Raw genomic sequence first — 20,077 nt, 5'->3', positions numbered from 1 at the left:
TTGTCTAATTAAGATGGGGTATAGACAGGAAGGTTTTCAGAACCTAGAACTACTCCAGTATGAGCTTTCTAAATCCAAAATCTCCACCAAAAAGGAACAAAGAGAAAATAAGGTTTAAGCCCATATTACAAACCGCCACGATATGAGGTTTTTGGTACAGCCAGTACAATAGAAACAAAGCTGCACAGATAAATAAAAGTACTAGGACATGTGATGGATAAATCATACCACACTTTCCATGTGTGCTGTGCCAATTCATGTTTGTTTAAGTTTTATATATTGGACATCAGTGCTACATTTTTGGCATCACTATATTGGAAGGGGTACTAAACCTATAATAATTCATCTTACATAAAAAGTCTGACCGAGTAGACTTGTATATGATAGGAAGACTTATTGGCCTTCCACTTCAATCAATAGTTTTTATTCTGAATGTTAATACACTGTATATACATGTAACTCTGCAGACACACTGGTATGAGATCTCTCACCTTCACTGTATTGTGTATATCAGAGGTCATTAGATTTCTAGCAGTAACAATTACATCTTGGCATTTCTTGCTAGCGAAGTGAGCATTGACATTTCGGGCGTATTTAAGTAGCTCAGTTGCATCACCCTTCAGATATTTCATTCCTTTGAGGGCATTTTCAAACTCCTCAGTGGCTTTTATAACCTGCAAAGACAAGACCACAACAATTATTAAAAAAATAAAAAAAAAAACACACAAAATGTAAACCAAATGAATACGTTAATTCGCCATTTTAAAAAGACAAGTGAGGTGCAGCCCAGACTAACGTTGACATATGTGCTATACTGAAGATATTTATATACAGGTATGCCCTTGTATGAAGGCTAACTCAAACAAAAAAAAGTTGCATTATACCATTTTGCGAGAACCATTGTGGGTGCATAACTTCGTGCACAGGATGGTTTGAGATTATATTTTTTTGCTAGAATGCTATTGTTTCTGTGGAGTGCATCTGTTTAAATATGCCCCTTTTGAAAGAATAGATATTTCATAATGTTGCGCATGTCAAGTAGGAGTCTCTGCTGGGTGTACTGTGAGTGGCTTCACAAGAAGCTGACCTACAGATTATTTTAGGAGATGGAGGTGAATTGGCCATAACTGACTGCTATAGGTGGGGCTGGTTAATGTTCTTGGTGCTGTGGGAGACTCACACTAACATTAGCAGCCCTTTCTTTATCAAGTTTAATCCATTGGTGTGTTTCCATAGTCGGCTGTTAGAGAATCCATTTTTAAATTGGGAGCGGGCAATCTGAAGAGTGCTTTTGGACAGGCTCACACGTGTCGGTAATTCAGCATTACATTGTAATTATCGGTGTTCTCTGTTTGAGGATTGTTAGTACAGACACCCGCGCCAGAGTGACACCTCATTTCCACCTCTCATATAGACTTGTTACATACCTTACACAGGATGCAATTTATATATTGCACAAGGAACATGTCTATTAAAGCTATTTGGAATTTGAGGGGTAGAGTTTCAATATTTTTTATTTTAGATCATGTGCAAGTGTAGGAAGGGTATAATGATGCCATGAAGGGAAGTACTTGGCCTGCAACAATGTTTAGGTAGATGGTACATGTCAAAGCAACATCCACATGAATGCAAGGACCCAAGGTTTTCCAGCAGAAAATTGCCCACTGCCTCCGCTGGTTTGCCTTCTTCCCATAGCGCATCCTGGTGCCATCTGTTCCCCAGCTAACAATGCACATGCACCTGGACATCCACATGATTTAAAAGAAAAAGTGATTTATCAGACCAGGCCACCTTCATCCATTGCTCCATGGTTCAATTCTGGCACTCACCTGTCCACCCCCTGAAAGCACCTACAATGGGCAAGGGTCAGCATGAGCACTCTGACCAGTCTTCAGCTAAGCAGTCCCACATGCAACAGGCTGCGATGTGATGTGATGCAGTGTGTGTTCGGACACCATTTTATCATAATCGGCATTAACTTTTTCAGCAATTTGTACTACAGTAGCTTTTCTGTGTGATTGCACTGGTTATCCTTCCTTGGACCACTTTTGGTAGGTACAAACCATTGCAAACCAGGACCACCCCACAAGACCTGTCATTTTGGAGATGCTCTGACCTAATCATCTAGCTAGCCATCACAATTTGGCCCTTGATCAAGTCGCTCAGATCCTTACGTTTGCCCATTGTTCCCGTTTCCAACACATCAACTTCAAGAACTCACTGTTCACTTGCTGCCTAATATATCGCACCCCTTGACAGGTGCCATTATAACAAGAGAATCAATGTTATTCACTTGTCATAAGTTTTAATACTGTGGCTGATCGGTGTATATATCATATATAAATATATAGGATAGATATATATGCAGATAAGGGCTCTACTGGACTGTTATTACCTCCTCATACTGCTCAAGCTTGCTGCTATTGGTGGGTATGGAGTACACCAGACAGTCTTTAATAATGGACTCTGCAATCTCCTCCCAGATCAGATCACCAAGAACCTCTGCGAGAACCACTATCCTTCCTTCCTCGTCTCGCTGGTTTTCTACAGATACATCTGGAGAAAGACCAAAAGTTCAAAATTTACTGGTGCGGAGTATATGAAAAAATAAATGAATGATGCACAGATAACTATAATGATTAGTGTGACAATGCTGACCTAATACGTCTAGATAGCACATAACTGTTCAATAGGAAGAAATTGCGAATTGGATTCAATTACTGAATGGCACCACAGGTGAGCTGATACACTTTGCAAGATTCTCACATATAAAAATAATCTGGTTATAAAGTGGACTTGTAACATCCCAGATAAGGGAGTGTGAGACCAAACACAAACAAAAAAAACCCCAAGATATAAATCTTAAAATATGTTGGTTTTTTTTATAGATTTTAAAAAATAAAATGAACCAGAAAACATTAATTCCACAAACATTTATTCTGAATATTGGTGTATAGGGTCTGGGGCTGCACGGTAGCTAAGTGGTTAGCATTTCTGCCTCATAGCGCTGTGGTCTTGAGTTCAATTCCCGACCATGGTCTTATCTGTGAGGAGTTTGTATGTTCTCCCTGTGTTTGTGTGGGTTTCCTCCGGGTGCTCCGGTTTCTTCCCACACTCCCAAAAACATACTAGCAGGTTGATTGGCTGCTATCAAAATTGACCCTAGTCTGTCTGTCTGTGTTTGGGAATTTAGACTGTAAGCTCCAATGGGGCAGGGACTGATGTGAATGAGTTCACTGTACAGCGCTGTGGAATCAGTGGCGCTATATAAATAAATGGTGATGATGATGATGGGGATGCGTTAATATTCTTGGCACGAAACCTATATTGTGTACTCAAATACTTCACACCAGTGAAATACTGTCCTATTTTAAAAGCCCCACAAACACTATACTGAATACATTATGTGAGTATAATCAATACTGTGAGTATTGATTATACTCCCTGTGTCAAAAAACTATAATATTTTCAAAAGCAATGCACTTAATTTATGCATTCATGTGTTCAAAACCTGCAGTCTGCCCATATTCATACCCAGTAAATGCTTGTGAATTAACTCCAGAACCATCTTCAGCTTTAAGAAAACCTCAACAGGCGGCGGATGTTCTAAATTTGTTTTACTGCTTTCAAAACGCAATATAACTCCTTGTGGCTGAGATTCCACCACAGCGTGCAATGATGGATAGGAGATCAGAGGTTTAAGGAGGTAATTTAATAGTAATTTACCTATGGAAGAGAAGAGATGTGTGATAACTAGTAAAAGGATATATAATCATTTACAGTACAAAATGCTACAACTCTGTGTCTATGCCGACTCTTCAGCAGGCTAAGAGGAAATAAATGGTCTTACTGAAGAACTTCAATTTGGTGCTTAGCTCTCCCAGAACAGCCAACGCAGGAAGGACCGATCCCAGTAACGGACCAGAATTTGCTTCATCAGATGATGGTAGAGTACATAGGTGCAACTCAGTCTTCAAGATCATATCCAAACTTGAGTGATCTGCAGTGTTAAAAACAATAAGGAGGGTGATTTTTTTTTTATTTTAATACATTAAAGACAGTTTTGACCTATGTATTTTCAGCAGCTGCTGTAAAAGGTCTCATCCTTTCAATATAGTTTGATTGTAATGTATTATCGTGGTACCCATTTCTTTCTCTTACTAAAATGTCATAGTGAAAAGTAAAAAATACTGATTTAAAGGAAATGGCATTTTGTTTAAAATTATTTTTATTCAATTGGATCTAAAAGGTTATTGGTTGTTCCAGCAGTTTTCAAATTCCCAACATGATTTAAAGAGCTGCCGACATCATCATATGATGCACTGGTGGGTCGGGCGCCTATACAATGTACATTGTATAGGCGCAACCTGTAAACACTGACGATTTAAAACTTTACACATCTACGGCAGATAAGCAATAAAAATTGGACATATCCTTTAAAAAACAGCAGATTGCTGGATACCTTTGGATGGGGGGAGTTTCCACACTGCCAGTTTCTGCCACTCTTCTCCAAGGTGATACAACAAGTTTTGTCTCTGTACAGTGAGCTCTATCCCCAGAGCTTTCAATACCTTCAGCTCACAGCCCTTCCGAGACTTCAGTGTTTTCAGACAGCTCTGTGCCTAATAAGAAAGATGAATAGAAGTTATTCAATCCCTGAAACAGTTACATACACAGTAGATAAAGAGACTGCTATAAAGGTCTTTCTATTTTTCTACAGCAATAGAATACATTTCTCATATTTTCATGAAATATAACATTTGGCTCTATGCAGTCAGTCTGTAACAGAAACTCACCATTTAGATCATAATTACATGCATTTAATACCATGCTAGGAAAAACTGAAATCAATGAATTGTCTATAGACATGTGTATACTACAATATTCCTTCCATTTCATTGTGCATGGTCTCTATCTTTGCATACACATTATATTACATAGAATATATACATAGAGATAATGCACTCCCCACTGTACGTTACATGGATATATGAAACAAGTTAACCCGTGCATGATACTCATGCATTCTAGTCAAATCAAGCTACTTAAGGTCTTAAAAAGGTTCTTGTCATGCATTAGGGCCTAGCCCCGGCCTCCTCAGGGGAAGAGCATTACTTCCCGACGCAAGCGCCCTTTTAATGTGTGTTCATGAGGTAAAATTACCTTACGAAAATGAGTTTGACCGCTCAACTCGTAAATTTAGCCTTTACTACCCCTCCCACTGGGGGAAGGGGGGATGATGGAAGTTAACTGACTTCACTATTCTAATTTTTTGGTCAAATAATGTCAGTATACCAAATTTCAGGTCAATTGGATGAGCCCTTTCTGAGAAAATAGTTTTTTCCACACACACACACACACACACACACACACACACTACGCTAGGCTTTTACTTTTATATATTGGATAATGCTAAGAATTTAGTAGGTCAGTGTATAATTCCGCCCAGCAGGTGGCGCTGCAGCTTGTTGGGTTTTTTTTTCCACACACAGACTAACACACGCTGCTAGGCTTTTATATTATAGATAAACAAGGCGTTTTGAGACCATATAAAAGCACAAGGCTACAGGCCAAGTGCTTTTATACAGATACAGAAATCTAAAGTGACTTATAATTTACAGTAGGGTGTGCATTATGCCCAATATACTTTTATTCTAGTAAACACTGTACCAATAAGGGATGACCTGTTCACACAAATATAATTTACAGTTTATACATATATTATCCTTGGTGTAGAAAAATATTATTATGTACAGTGCATTGAAACTTTAATGGTTTAAAAAGCCACAAAAAATGTATAATAAATAATAATAAGTGTGTTTCCACCATTATGCTGTCATTATAGAGCTGGTCTTCTTAATCTTCTCATTTCACAAGAAACCATCTGTGGTACAGATTATCCTATGTGTTCTTATAAATATATATCGAAAATCCGTCTGTGGTGAATTACATTTTAAAACTAAACCAAAAGATAAAAACACTATACCATAATTACCTTCTCTAGATGCTCTGCTGCCGTGATGTAAGTCTTCTCAGTCAAAGCAGTGTTATACTTGTCAATAGCACTATTAAACTGAAATATAGAACCACAGAATTCATTTGCAATGAAAAGTCAAATTGATAAACTGCTGGGCAGTTCATTTTCAGTTTTTGACAGAAACATATACGCCACAAAAATAAACCCAGCAAATAACCGAATAGGCATTGAGCAAACCACTGGATAACTGTGTTACTGTAGATATGTAGGCAAGGCACAAATTCCTCAATGTCCTTTAGAAAAAGGTCAGTGTATTTTCTAAACAAATATTACATTTTCAGACTTAAACAGCGAGTTTAGTTATATACACAGAGCAAAAGTTATTGAGAACACTATCTAAACTCAAATTCTTGTTTATGTACTTTGGATCTTCCGACACAGTCAGATTGAGTAACTAATGAAAAGAAGAAAAAAAATAAACAGAAAGAGGAGAAAGCACCAGTCACACAAATAGAAAGAAATAGACTTAAAAAATAAAATTAATGTGTTATATAAATATACTGACTTCAAGCAGTTTACAAGATGGGTTTGTATAAGGAGAGGCAAGTACTTTCGACATTTCATTATCTATCTGAGATTGTATGCTATGGCAATATTGTAAAAACCAGGCAAAAAAGGAGTTTGATACAATAGGTTCATCTAAACCATTTAAAAGAACTTTCCATAGTAAAATTGAGAAATAAATGTGTGACTTCCAGGAGACCCATATGAATATATCTGGAACTAACTTAATCTCACGGAAGAAGAAGGTCTGCTGCCATCAAGGTCTATGCTGACTTACAGACTATAATTTGCACTTATATTCATTCAACATATCTGGATGCACATTGCAGACATTGTAAAAAGGGTCCCTCTCACACTAGCACTGTCATCACTTGTGCAGCAGGAACTCTGCATCTACACTGCCAATGTGCACTGTGTTCCAATGGCCGAGACACCGAATGAACAATGTGCCTGTGTGACAGTAGCCAACAAGTTTCAATCAGTAGGAATTTGTGGTGACTAATCAGAGATACAGGTGACCCTCTAGTATTGCTATTTATGCAGGACTTCTCACATTTGATTATTAGAGGAAAGATAAAAGGTACTAGACACCTATAGACACTAGAGGCAACCCAGTGGATCCCAATCATTCTGAGTTTGAGGCACCCTTAGTGTCTCCATCATTTTTTCAAGGCACCCATAAGCCAAAATAATTACTAAGTAGTCCCCCGTCTTGTTTACCCAGCGCACAGTTTGGGAACTGCCGACCTACCCCATCAATTCCCCAGTAACATCACTGAGGCACAAAACAATTTAACAAAATAAATAAACTTCACATTAGCAGAGAAACCATTTTTGTTACAGTGAAACTATTCTGATTAAAGTCCTATCATATCTATCTGGGCTCTCTATACATTGAAGTGCCTCATGCCTTAGAAATGTAATTCGTTCCTAGTGAATTGACACACTGGATAGAGTGCATACACACTACCATTTGCGGTGCGATTTTTACCGCTGGCTATAACTCATATAAACCAAACTGCATTTATATACTTTTGTTAATATACATTTACATGTGCATTTAATTTCTGATTTTAAACAGGCATCTGTGATAATACAATGTTATCTTATTCAAGCCAAGCACCTTTGAAATGCCTGGTAATAACATTATGTGCACAATGCCCTCCTATTGAGGAGAATGTAAGATTCTAAGGGGATGTGCATCAGGCACACTAGAGTGGAGCAAATAGTGTTTAAAATACCACACTTAAATGAATGTAAAAATGTAATTATGTAGAGTCATTTGGTAAAACAATTTTTGCTTTCACATCCATTTAAATGCGTTTAATTTGCATTATAGATGTATGTTAAACAAGTGGGTACGAAGCATTAAAATGATTGATCAACACCATTCACGACACATGTGTATCCCTGCTTAAGAATTGGAGGATGTTCATGGCCGATTAGACATTACATGGTTACACATATTTAGCGTCACAAACCTCTTGCAACTGATTGAGAACGCCAAGAATAACAGTGTTTTTTTCCAGCTGTTGCTTCAACTCTGTGAATTCGCTGACGGCCACCTTCAGTTCATTTTGCACCTGCATGAAAATAAATGAGTATTTGTTGATTTATGTAACCAAATGACAGTGGCAGGTATGTCTTTCACATGCCAAACATTCATGACAATTACATAACACTAAGATTAAAGGGACACTAGCCTCATTTGATTCTTTCTTTCCTTATTTGTGTCGTGTGCAGGAAAGAGGTTTCTGTTAAAAGCAAAGAGTGTATGTACACACAGCTATTGGTTGCCATATCTGCACCCATCCCTCTAAATAAACATCTGGTAAGAAAGAACAGAACTATCTGCATTATGGAAAGGGAATAGTACAGATGGAGATGGGAGTTTACAGTTGAGAAGACTTTCTTTAGAAAGAGAACATGAACAATGGTGGTACTTTGAATGAGCTGTTTCTAGAAGTCATGGTTAATGTAAAGAAGGTCTTTATGTACATATGTGTCATTTTTTCTACAACTCCATTAAGTAAATCATGTAGGAATGCTTTAAAAACATGATTTGGGTGTCTTTAAAGGAGATCTATCTTTTTTTTTTATTCAAATCGCAGCAATCATTATTGGTTACGTTCCTTTTGGGAGGAATATTTTTGTTTTATTTGCACTGTCAAGGTTGTAGGAGCACGGAAAACAAAGTGGAAAAATCAAACCATTTAGGAAACTACACAACCTACAGCACGTTATAAGAGGTCAATTTACCTTTCTGGGCCAAGCCTGGAACACAGAATAGATTGACATTAAACAAAAAGCAGCACCTAGTTTGAAAAAGATGACATCCTTCTTTCAAATGAGAATGCGTCACTTTTTTTTTTTTTTTTTTAAAGACACATGGGGGAGCAAGCCCCACTTGTGAGCGAGGCGAGGCATTAATGAAAGGTTAATAATAAAGAACGTGGGAGTTAATTGTAGGATGACAGGTTAATGAGGGAGAGTTAATAATGATGAAGGTATTAATGATTGAGGATTGGCGTTAACGATTATGCAGGAACTAGGGGTTAATGACACCGGGGGATTGGGTGGGTTAATGAGGAACTTAATGAAGTATGTAGGGCGAGATGTTGGAGGCAATGTAGTTATAATTGAGGGGAACAGACATGTAATAGTGAAGAAAGGGGTTAGAAGAGGATGAGCAGGAGGACAATATGGTAAAGAAGGGGATTGAAGTGGACAATGATGATGGGGGGGAGCGAATAGGGGGTGAGAGGTGAGGAAGCATAGGTGATATGAAGAAGAGGATTGATGTGGGGAAAGAGAAGGGTTGTGGACTGAGGGAAATGTAATGACTGTAAGAAGGATGAGCTGTGTGCAGAAAGGGCAAGGGGGTATACATATGGTATGCTTTTTATTAGCAGATACAAAACAAAAAACACTAAATAAAATTTAAACATTTTAAAAAAAGATAAAATTTGCCTGGCTCTTAATTGTTTACAACTGGCACCTAAGCTGTAAAAGAAAAAAAAAAAAAAAAAAAAAAGAAAAAGGGACAAGTCTGAGTTATTTCACGTATATTCAGTAATACACAGCCTTTGGCATACACTGTACACTCAGTTGCCATTTTATTAGTTACAACTTTTTTGGTATTAGGTACAACACCCGTTTGCCCCTAAACCAGCCTCAAGTCAACAAAGTGCTAAAAACATTCCTTAGAGATTCTGGGTCCAAGATACCAGGAAAACATAACAGTTTCTGCAGATTTGTCACTTGCACATTCATTCAAATCTCCTGTTTCAACACATCCCAATGGTGCTCTATTGGATGGAGATCTGGTGACTGTGGAGGCCACTGGAGTATACTGAAGTCATTGTCAAGTTCCTAGAACCAGCTTGAGACAACGTGTTTTTTGTGACAGGATGCATTATACTGCTGGAAGAAGATGCGTTGACTGTGGCCATAATTGGATACACATAGTAAGCAACAGCACACAGGTAGGCTTTGGCATTTAAACAATGCTCAATTGGTTTTAAGGGGCCTATTGTGTGCAAAGACAACATTCCCCACACCATTACAGACCCACCAAAAGCTGGCACCATTGACAGAAGGCAGGATGGATATGTGGATTCATGGATAAATCAATTAAAAACTGTGACCCTGATAAGTGATCCTAACAGCAGAATTCAAGTTTCGGCAGACTAGGCGACGATTTTCAAGTCTTCAATTGTTTTGTTTTGGCGACTTTGTGCCCCTCTGCTTGGACGACAGGAGTGGAACCTCGGTGTGGCCTTCTGTCAGTGTAGACAATCCACAGTTTGACATGCTGTGCATTCAGAGATGTTCTTTAAATAATGCATTATAATTTGAGTTAATGCTGCCTTCCTGTCAGCTTGAACAAATCTGTCGTCTCCTAAGATACCGGCTGACAACCATGATGTAATTATGGGGCACCAAGGGAGGAACCACCACCTAGCTGATACACAAACTGGCACTCACCTCATTTTCTATTGTCGACCTCAAAGTATTTACATCCCTGTTCAGATTGTTTACTTGTGTCACCAGATCTTCAGCACTTTGCATACTGGGAAGGAACTCATCATATTTCTTGTTGATCATGTCGCATACCTCACCCTGTAGTAATAAACACACAAATGTAGATTAAAGTTTGTATTTCATTACATCTGTTTACAAGCCAAGATTAAGGCAAAAAAAAAAGAAAAAAAGAAAGGGGGATGCATCCATCTATATAAAATTCCTCTGCAAACTTGGAATATTTTAGTCAGGTGACAATTTTTTTTTAAAAGTGATTTACTATCATGACAAGGGCTGGAGCTAGCCCTAGGCGGTGCCCCCCACTCTCACTCGTAAGCAGCGCCCCTGCCTTTCCCTTGGAAAACTGCACCCCCCAACCTTCCTGCTTCTTGCCTTAGCAGGCTAGGAGAGGTTGGGGTGGCATCCTTGGCTCTTCAGAATGGGAGTGTGGCAATTGTCTGTGACATCATAGCTAAGCGCCACGCTCCCAGCATAACACGAACATGAAGGAGATGCAGCTAGCAGAATCACGTGCAAGAAGCTGCTGGCTGCTTCTCTGTCGTGTTAGTGGCCTGTGATCTCTATGGTAGCACCTTGGGGCATTGAAATCACTGGATGAGTGACGTTATGTCACTCATTCAGTGTTTTAACCGCCCCCTAAACATTGGTGCCCTAGGCAACTGCCAAGGTTTACCTATTGGTAGCAGCTGCCCTGGTCACGACCTTACTGAAGTGAACAAAAGAGTGGATTCAGGTTTTATGAACAGTAAAACAACAATTTATTTTTTGTACATGATCCAGAAAACATTTTGGTTTTAACCTTTTGTTTTCGTGTAGAATACTAAAAATTAGGTCATACAACAGTCTAATTCTTTCAGGGAAGGAGGGTCAAAAAAGAAACCTTTGAAAGGGCATATGTGACACATGTCATTTGGACAACCCTACTCTAAATTATAAGGAAATTTCATGTCACATTGGAGTTATTACAAAAAAGAAGAAAAAGCTCATGCGAATTCAAATACCCCATATGTAGAATAATGAAAGACAAGTCCAAATGTAGTGTACTAGAGCGAAGTTCAGTTTAATATCATAGAAGTACATCTCATTTGCATAGCATCATCGTTGATTCGCAAGGTAGCCTTACCAAAGAGTAATTATAATCAATGTATTTCTACTTAAATCATTCTATTGTTCAGGTGTCAATATAAGATTTATGGCAAACTAAGTTAAAATGCTAGTCAAAGAGTGAACCCCCAATAACGTTTATTTTCTAGGCATTGTTGCCAGGATGTACATCTCGTGGTGGTAAGACACCCACGGTTCTGCTAGTGGCGTTCGTGAACTATAATACACTTTGATCAAATCGCTTAAGCAGATCTTCTATATACAAGGCAAATGAACAGCTTTAATTTTACAATAGTGTTTCTGAAACTTGTTCTTGGACATCAACCCCAGATATCATAGAAGGCGCATATGTGTATTAAACAACAAATGTCTTCTTATAAAAAGGTCAATGTGCCCTTTAATATTTCACCAGTGATTATGTAAGGGGATCTAGAAAACATGCCTTGTTGTGGGAACCTGTGGCAGGTTTGAAATCCACTCTTTTATAGAGTAATGAGATGAATCTGAAATACATAATTGCATTGTGTTTTTATAGCAAGTACATGACCTGCCAAACATTCTATGAGTAATGCATGCGGTAACTATTGACCTATTAACCATGTGTCACAAGTAGTTGGTCCATGTCTACTAACCACATTTAGTAACATGACATTAACGGAGTACAGTTTTTCATTACCAGGTCTGGGTTCATGTTTCAAACTATTTTTTTTCCATTAAAGGGGGACATAATCTTACCATGGACATTTTTCAGATGGCTTGAAAAAGCTGAAACAGTAAGGGTCACTTACAAACAAACAGGCAAAAGCTCGTTTACTGTGACATGCAACTATTTTTAAAGATAAATGTGAGGATTTGCAAGCCAAGATAGTGGCATTTGCACTATTCAATTGAAAGAGTTCAGCTCTATTTCTTGCCAAGTAATGAATTAGTACATGCTCTTCCAACTCAATGAAAAACGAAGATTTTATTTTGTGGGATAAGATTATGGCAGGGGTTTAGGAAGGTCATTTAAGAATGTGTTTTGCATTTTAAGCGGTGGGCAGAACGCCTTTTCCTCCCCATAAGAGAACAATTCTCCAGCTGGTTGGAGATGCCAGAATCACAATCTAGTCCCAAAGACTTCCAGTAAGACAATTTGCACTTTTGTAGGAAAACCTTCAAACACACCAATTGATACATGTAATAAAAGCAGTCCCAGTGACTCCTACGTGCCCTGATTAATTTAAGAAATAAATTAGGTTAAACGGATAAGTATTTTAGAGGGGAAAAAGTTAGATTAAATTAATGAAGAGGGTGGCCCTAAAGTGGAAGCCGGCTAGACTTTCATGTGACATTTTTACAGGTTCCACCAATTAACCACAAAACTACAAAGACTGGGATTTAGGTGTATAGCTTGAAATGCGTGTGCAAACAAATAAAAGCACTTGCACCACAAATATAGAAGTGCGGGTCTGCTTTGTTTGTGGTTTGTAAATGACCCTTTATAATATTACTAACATAGTGCAATGACACAAAGACACAGTAAATCCTAGCATCCAAACAGCCCACTAAAGGTTGGAAAATTGAAAGCAAAATGTTGATATGTTGCTACAGGTTATTGCACATTTGCACCATACTAATAAGTTACCTTAGTAGGTTATGTCAGGTGGTAAACTGCACTGTGTTAGCTCACTGAGAATTCTTAATAGTTGTCTTAATGTGCTGCAATGTTTCTGCAAGTCACCAGCTTGGGTAAGGGAAAATACTGCCATCAGCAGCAATGTCACAAAGGACATAGTTTTCTTGTATTTGATTACATGATGCCCTAAAATAATCATAGCAAAACAATCCATTATGAAAGATACTCTTTCTTCGTGTACACCGCATTCTTTGAGAGAAAATATCATAGCAGCTCAACTGGCATAGGCGAAAGCTGGGCACACACTACTGGTTTTTCAACCAATTATCATGACAACACATGATAAACAATTGTTAGGTCCATTAGCGCATTAGTGTGCATGCTCTTAGGATCATGTTTTATCGTACCAAAGCACATGATCTTTTCAGTAGATGGTTATGACAAAAGAAGGAGCACAGGGAAAAACTTTTAAAATATGTATAGTGTGTACACATGAATTAGCATGCTGAATGTGAATTATTTTTTTTTCCCAGCCACTAGTAAAGCCATTACCGATATGGCACTGGGAGAACTTTTCTGTAGTGTGTACCCAGCCTAGGTGTGTACCCATAAATCTGCATGCATAACTGGATTTCTAGCTGTTGGTAAAATAGTTACAGAAATTGCAGTTGCAGTCATTTTCTGTAGTGTACCCAACTTAAGATTGCAAAACTGATAAGTATTAAACTGTATTGTAGTGTTTTACTTGTTGTCATTTTTACTCTAATAAAAACATTACACTTTTATATCTCATCAGGGTAGCGTTTCATTAACATTACTGGGTCCTAGCTGACAGACAGACTGCATGCACTTTGTTATGTCCAATCTCCACTCTAAGGCACATTTGCTCCTCTTGTTTCAGTTGTGCCCTCTCCACTTAAAATGTAAGCTCTCTAATGACCAGGGTCCTTCGTCCCCTTTCTTTTCATGTCTGCATTTATTTTGTCTACCTTCTATGTTCCTGTTTTATGCATTTACTGTTTTCCATACAGAGCTGCAGAGCACTGTGCCTCCTTACAGATCTATGATAATATCCGTAGGATATTTTAAAGGACACTATTCACGTACACACAACCACGCATGACATACTTAAAACTACAACGTATAATTAACCATAGATTGGTTTTGTTACTTATAATGTTTCAAGGTTTCTTATGACTTCCTGTTTTTATTTGTCTGTATGAAGTTATACATCTTCAGAGACAAGATGTAAATAAATTATTAGTGGGAATGTGTTATGTACGGGCAGGAGCATGCTCACTTTGGTAACAAAGAACTTTCTGTGCCATCATTAAAGTGGACCTGTCACTTACACACAGTGAGGCATTCATTTTATGGGACAAACTAATTTTCTACCTACCAGTAGTCAATATTTCAGCATCACCATTTATTTATATAGCACCACTAATTCCACAGCGCATACAGAGAACTCACTTACATCAGTCATTTCATAAACATCAGGCAGTGTTTCAGTAACATTACTGGGTCTTAGCTGATAGACCAGCTGTATGTACTTTGTTCAGTCCACAAAGCAGATTTCACTAGTCAATTTTAAAGTGTTCGGAGTTTTTCATATTTTAACATATTAGTTCTGAATGATCATATGAGATTGGTGCAACAGGATCATCAGAACACACCAGCAAGCATGTACTTAGAGATTGAGGTCCCCTCTTCACTGGAACGACCTCCCTCGCTCCATCCGTCTCTCTTCCAATCTGAGCACCTTCAAACGGGCACTTAAAACTCACCTGTTCCTTAAAGCCTACCATCCTTCCACCTAACCCATTATCCCCTCTCTCCTCCCGGTTCCTTCTCCCTCCCATATACGTCAACTGACTCCCCTTGTGCCTGAGTCTTGTTCACCCTCCCTTAGGATGTAACCTCATTTGAGCAGGTCCCTCTTCCCTCCTGTATCCATACCTGTTCTTCTGCTCCGTCCTTACTACATTAGCCTGCATGGAGCCTCTGAAGTTTTGGTATTTATTGTTTACTGTTCATGTCTTACCCTATATAGACTACTGTTTGTGCAATGTACGGCGCTGCAGAACCCTTGTGGGACCTAATAAATAAAGAATAATAATAATAATAAGACACTTTTTATAGCTGGTTTTCTCCACAGTGGAAGGTAATGTAACAACCTTACACTGCAATTTGATTTCTATTTAGGCTGCATTGATAATATATATTTCTGAACTGCCCGATTTGTTCCAAGGCCATCAATAAGCATTTTCTACTGACTATTCTCTACCAGATGTTCCAACTGAACTGTGACATTTACACCAGAAGACTGGGGAGAGATTATAAACGTCTAAAGTACTTAAGAACCTACCTACGAGCAAAAACTTTGATACCTACTCTTATTACTGTTATAATGTTGTTTTTAAAGTTTACATTTTAAAGAAACAATGCTCTATGAATAGTTACAACATAACATTTATCGGTAAACTGCATAAACATGTATAAATTTCTTGAGCTATGATCGTGGTTACATTATATATATATATATATATATATATATATATATATATATACACACACACATCATATTAATACATATTATGACTGTAATAGTAAGACACACAGCCCATCAATATACACAGCTCTATGGCACTACATGGCGGCACAAACCTTGACCTCCTCCACCCTCCGCGACAGGCGGCTTATTTTCGTGCTCAGGTCCTCCTTCTCCAGGCGACCAGAGTGAGCCAAAACCTCAGTCACAAAAGACGCCATCCCGCCCGCCAACTTGCTCCGTCCGCCGTCCCGGGCGCTGACGGGGACGCTTTCAAACTACGGGATTCAACCCTCTGCGCTAGTTCTACTGGGGGACGTAGTTTAGGGACAGCTCCTGTGTTGTGTGTATGAATAGACGTGGCTCTACACAGGAACTACATCAACCGACATGCAATGCGCCACCGCCGATGACAGCTCAAGGATTTGTGTCCGGATTCACAAAGCATGATGGGATATGAAGTCCAATATTGGTTTACTTATTGGAAAGGAACTACATTTCCCGGTATGCAGAGGACGATCGGGATGATGGAAACTGAATTAAATTTTAAATGAAGCATAAATAGACTAGTAACTAAAGTGGTCGTTTTTCTTTTAATATGTTGCAGGAGCGTTACAGCGTAAGTGTTTTCTTTTTAGGTCCCGTATATAGTACAGTACGGGGCTGGACAAGCTCTTCTAGACTAAAATAGAGAGGTTAAGGATCTAGTAAACAAGATCTCCCACCCATACAACTTCCTCTAAATCTTTCCTTTTACGGCAGCGAGGTGCCTAATCAGCTTGAATGGGAAGAATCCTGCATTTGCCTGCTTTTCCAATGCATGGGTCTAGTGAGTGGTTTGGCTGTGTACAAAATACAACTTAGTATATCTATTGAATGGTTTTTGGAAGCTGCCAAGTATAACATTTGCGAAGATCCAAAGCGCAGTTATTTCTGTGTTGCTGTATCTGTTTATTGAAGGAGAACTCTGAAAATCTCTGTTACCACCTGCTGACAATCTAATCAAACTGTTTTGGAGTACTTGGAAGTACAGTAACCTTGTTTACACATGCACCTCTAACATATGTAGTTTATAAGTTCACAGGTAAGGCCACATGTAGAGTTGTAATGTCTATGAGATGCATTTTACGCCCAAAAAGCATTTGCTGAATATATGCTTTAAGTGTCAACTTGATGATGATGACTGGTGTTTTAATGTTGACTATAAAAAGACCAATCAACTACAGTATAGTTCATTGCTGTTAGATTCCGTGTGGGGACTACCCACTCCTAACCAATCTGAGTGACTTTCTAATGCTCTAACCAATCAGAGCTCTGCATTGATTAGTTCTTGACAACCCTTGTCACCTGCGTCAGAACTCTGCAAGGAGCAAGTCAGCTTTTTTTCTCTTTCCATTGGATGGATCAAAAGCTTGAAGAAAGAAGAGGATCCTCATTTATTTACATGTGTCATAAATTGGTGAAAGAGGGATTGGTGAGGTCTGTTTAAATAAAGGATTTTATCACAGTGTCAGTGAAAATTGTGAACACTATTATTTTTTTATGTGGCACTACACTACAGGTCCCAGCTGGACTTGCATGCTGGCACAAGTGCTGCTATCCCTATAGCGGCCTATGGAGCAGTAAGCTCCGATAAAGGGGTTAAGTCTTTGTTAAATAGCAAAAAGCTATGATAGAGCCTTTTGCCGGTATTTAAATAGACCTCTTGTATTTAAAGAGGGTGTAGTATATATTGTCCATTTATAACATTTTCTATATATATATATATATATATATATATATATATATATATATGTACAATTACTTGAATAAATGTATTCAGAGTACTATAGAATTACAGTAGCTCAGCCTTAAGGCTTATCTCTTTTTTTTCTGTGCTGCAATCAGGCAGCTGTATTGTGACTAATCAGTTGATAGTGTTGTCTACAGCTGTGAATCATGTACATAAGCATTTAATCATCCACCCACATCACTATGTAGTACCATGAGATTACACAATACAGGCCATCATTCATAGCACAGGTACTATAATGTCAGTGTTTTGAGCTCTTGGAGAGACTGCAGCCGACACCCTTTCTGATTAGAGCAAGAAATATCACCAGCTGAGACCAAAGCTGTTTACAGTCAGCCTTCAAACACAAGTCAACCCGATAAAACAGAAAGAAAAAAATGTTGACTTTTTTTTACTGAATACCCATCTATGTTATACGTGCCAATTTTTAAAATACTCCTTTTAGGCCATATGCGGAAGCTATGGCCACGCGATTTGTGTCATTATGGAAATTTGTGGCATTGGGTACGGGACCATGATGATGGAATTCCCTGCAAATCATGTCATCAGCCACCCCCAGTAAAGTGGACTGGATCCAGGAGGGTGTTTGCTCATTCGGTGGGACTCCCTGAATGTCGTAATTCTCGCAGACATCACAGAAGAGTAAGCATATTATCTATGTTTAAAAGTGTAGAACACACACAAAAAAACACTGGCATTGAGGTTTGTATAATAACCACATAATGGGAATACAGCTTGTTTAGTTTTGTCTACCTGGTGCATTCCTACATTTCAAATTTGGGATTTCACCTGTAAAATTGGTATGCTCTTACTGTTGTATATGTAAATACATACATGGAAAGTGGAAAAAATGTTGCCTTCAAGCACTAGGACCATCCCTTAGATTGTACGCTCCTTTGAGCAGGGTATTCTCTCCTCCTGTCTTCACCACTGTTAATTCTGCTCTCCAGCTACTTAGCCCTCCTCCTTGAGGACCCTCTTCCCCCCCCGTCCTCTCTCGCTCCCTCCTCTCCCCTTGGCGGTCTCCCTGTCATCCGTGCCTTCCCTCTTGGACTCCGTCGTTGGCGGACCTTCCCCTCTCCCCTCCCCCGCCCACTCTAGCTGTGCTTTGAGCTTACTGAGTTACTGTGCTTATTGTTTACTGTACTGTGCTGTCTAACCTCGTATTGTAAGTTCGTTTGTCCCTGTACGGCGATACGGACACCTAGTGGCGCCCTATAAATAAAAATTAATAATAATAAATTAATAATAATCCCTACATGAACTTTTACATGTTTAATCCTAAAATACTGCTCAATCAAGCATGATTAATAAATTTGTTATGAGAATGAGGACTGTGTTAATTACATATCACATTTCTGTGTTTTAATGTTTCATTGTAGGAAGAGCACTAGTGCACATTAACTGCATGAAATGCACCTGATTGGTACAAAAGTCATCATATGGAAAGTATAGTACTATAGTATGACTTCTAATTACCAACAACTTCTGAGCATCCATTAAGAATAGTCCTTCTGCAGGGGTAAAGAGTTTCTGTAACCAGTGCCTAATTGGGGAATGCCCCCATAAGTGTGACTTTTACACCCCTTGAATATCATTGAAATCTCTTGTCCCCCAAAATGAAAACTTTTTTTCTGGGCACATTGCTTAGCATGCTGTGAGTGTATTTAGCTAATAATCCCCAATCTTCCTAGCTCCTTCATCAGAATGTTTACATCTTAAGCTGCAAACTCAACACGTAGGTATATTCACATCCTGTATAAACGGGTACATTTGCACAAAAAAAGACACGTTTTCACTAAAAGACAATTGAAGATTCACATTTGTGCACAGTCATACCTTTCATTTAACATATTTAAATCTTTTTTTCTGCATCCAAAAGATAAGTATAATTAAACCTTGCCCTACTTGGCAAGACAGTGAATATATAACAATATATGCATATCTTTAATTACTTAAAAGGAGGCTGAAAGGAGGTGGATGTGGAGGAGGGGGGGGGGAATGTATGATGAATAGTTACTTCACAGAATTTGTTTTTCTCTAAACATTTATAAAATGCAATATTGAATTATGTGTTAACATGACATGATAGCTACCAGCAAAAGTACACAATTATCATTTCCAAGATACAATAGTGTGAGGTATTGTCTCCTAGTCATTCCTTATAATCCAACATGATATGGGACTAAAGGCTACAAAATTCTTTCTGGATTAAACTACCCATGGTGAGAAATTTACAAACTGTCTATTACAAAATATTGAACTGATTTGAACTAATAATTATTTCAACGGGCAATTGTACATTCAAAATATTGGTACAGCTAGGTTCGCCCCAAGATATGGAAACTTATTCATGGCATATTAGGAGGATTACTATATTTGGGTAGGCCATCCCTATGGGGCAAACATAGGGCCCTGGTTCCAATA

The 20,077-nt window shown here is 38.5% G+C and overlaps 1 protein-coding gene across 2 annotated transcripts in view; it reads right to left on the bottom strand.

Moving 5' to 3' along the window:
* The window catches only part of ZW10 (zw10 kinetochore protein), a 32,986-nt gene extending 16,809 nt beyond the window's left edge, over positions 1-16,177 (bottom strand). The window contains exons 1-10 of one of the 2 annotated variants that reach the window (XM_075191251.1): positions 15,975-16,067; positions 12,132-12,192; positions 10,529-10,663; positions 8,023-8,124; positions 5,996-6,073; positions 4,463-4,622; positions 3,851-4,000; positions 3,535-3,726; positions 2,396-2,556; positions 492-674 (exon numbers count right to left, since the gene is read on the bottom strand). In XM_075191251.1, the coding sequence (XP_075047352.1) occupies positions 492-674; positions 2,396-2,556; positions 3,535-3,726; positions 3,851-4,000; positions 4,463-4,622; positions 5,996-6,073; positions 8,023-8,124; positions 10,529-10,648 (1,146 nt within the window). In that variant the 5' untranslated portion in view covers positions 10,649-10,663; positions 12,132-12,192; positions 15,975-16,067. Of the gene's footprint in view, positions 1-491; positions 675-2,395; positions 2,557-3,534; positions 3,727-3,850; positions 4,001-4,462; positions 4,623-5,995; positions 6,074-8,022; positions 8,125-10,528; positions 10,664-12,131; positions 12,193-15,974 lie in introns of both variants that reach the window. The other variant, XM_075191250.1, reaches the window with a different exon arrangement.
* Between the last annotated feature and the right edge of the window lie 3,900 nt (positions 16,178-20,077).

Source organism: Mixophyes fleayi, chromosome 11, assembly GCF_038048845.1.
Source record: "Mixophyes fleayi isolate aMixFle1 chromosome 11, aMixFle1.hap1, whole genome shotgun sequence".
Lineage (NCBI taxonomy): Eukaryota > Metazoa > Chordata > Amphibia > Anura > Limnodynastidae > Mixophyes > Mixophyes fleayi.
This window is presented reverse-complemented; position numbering and strand designations above follow the sequence as displayed.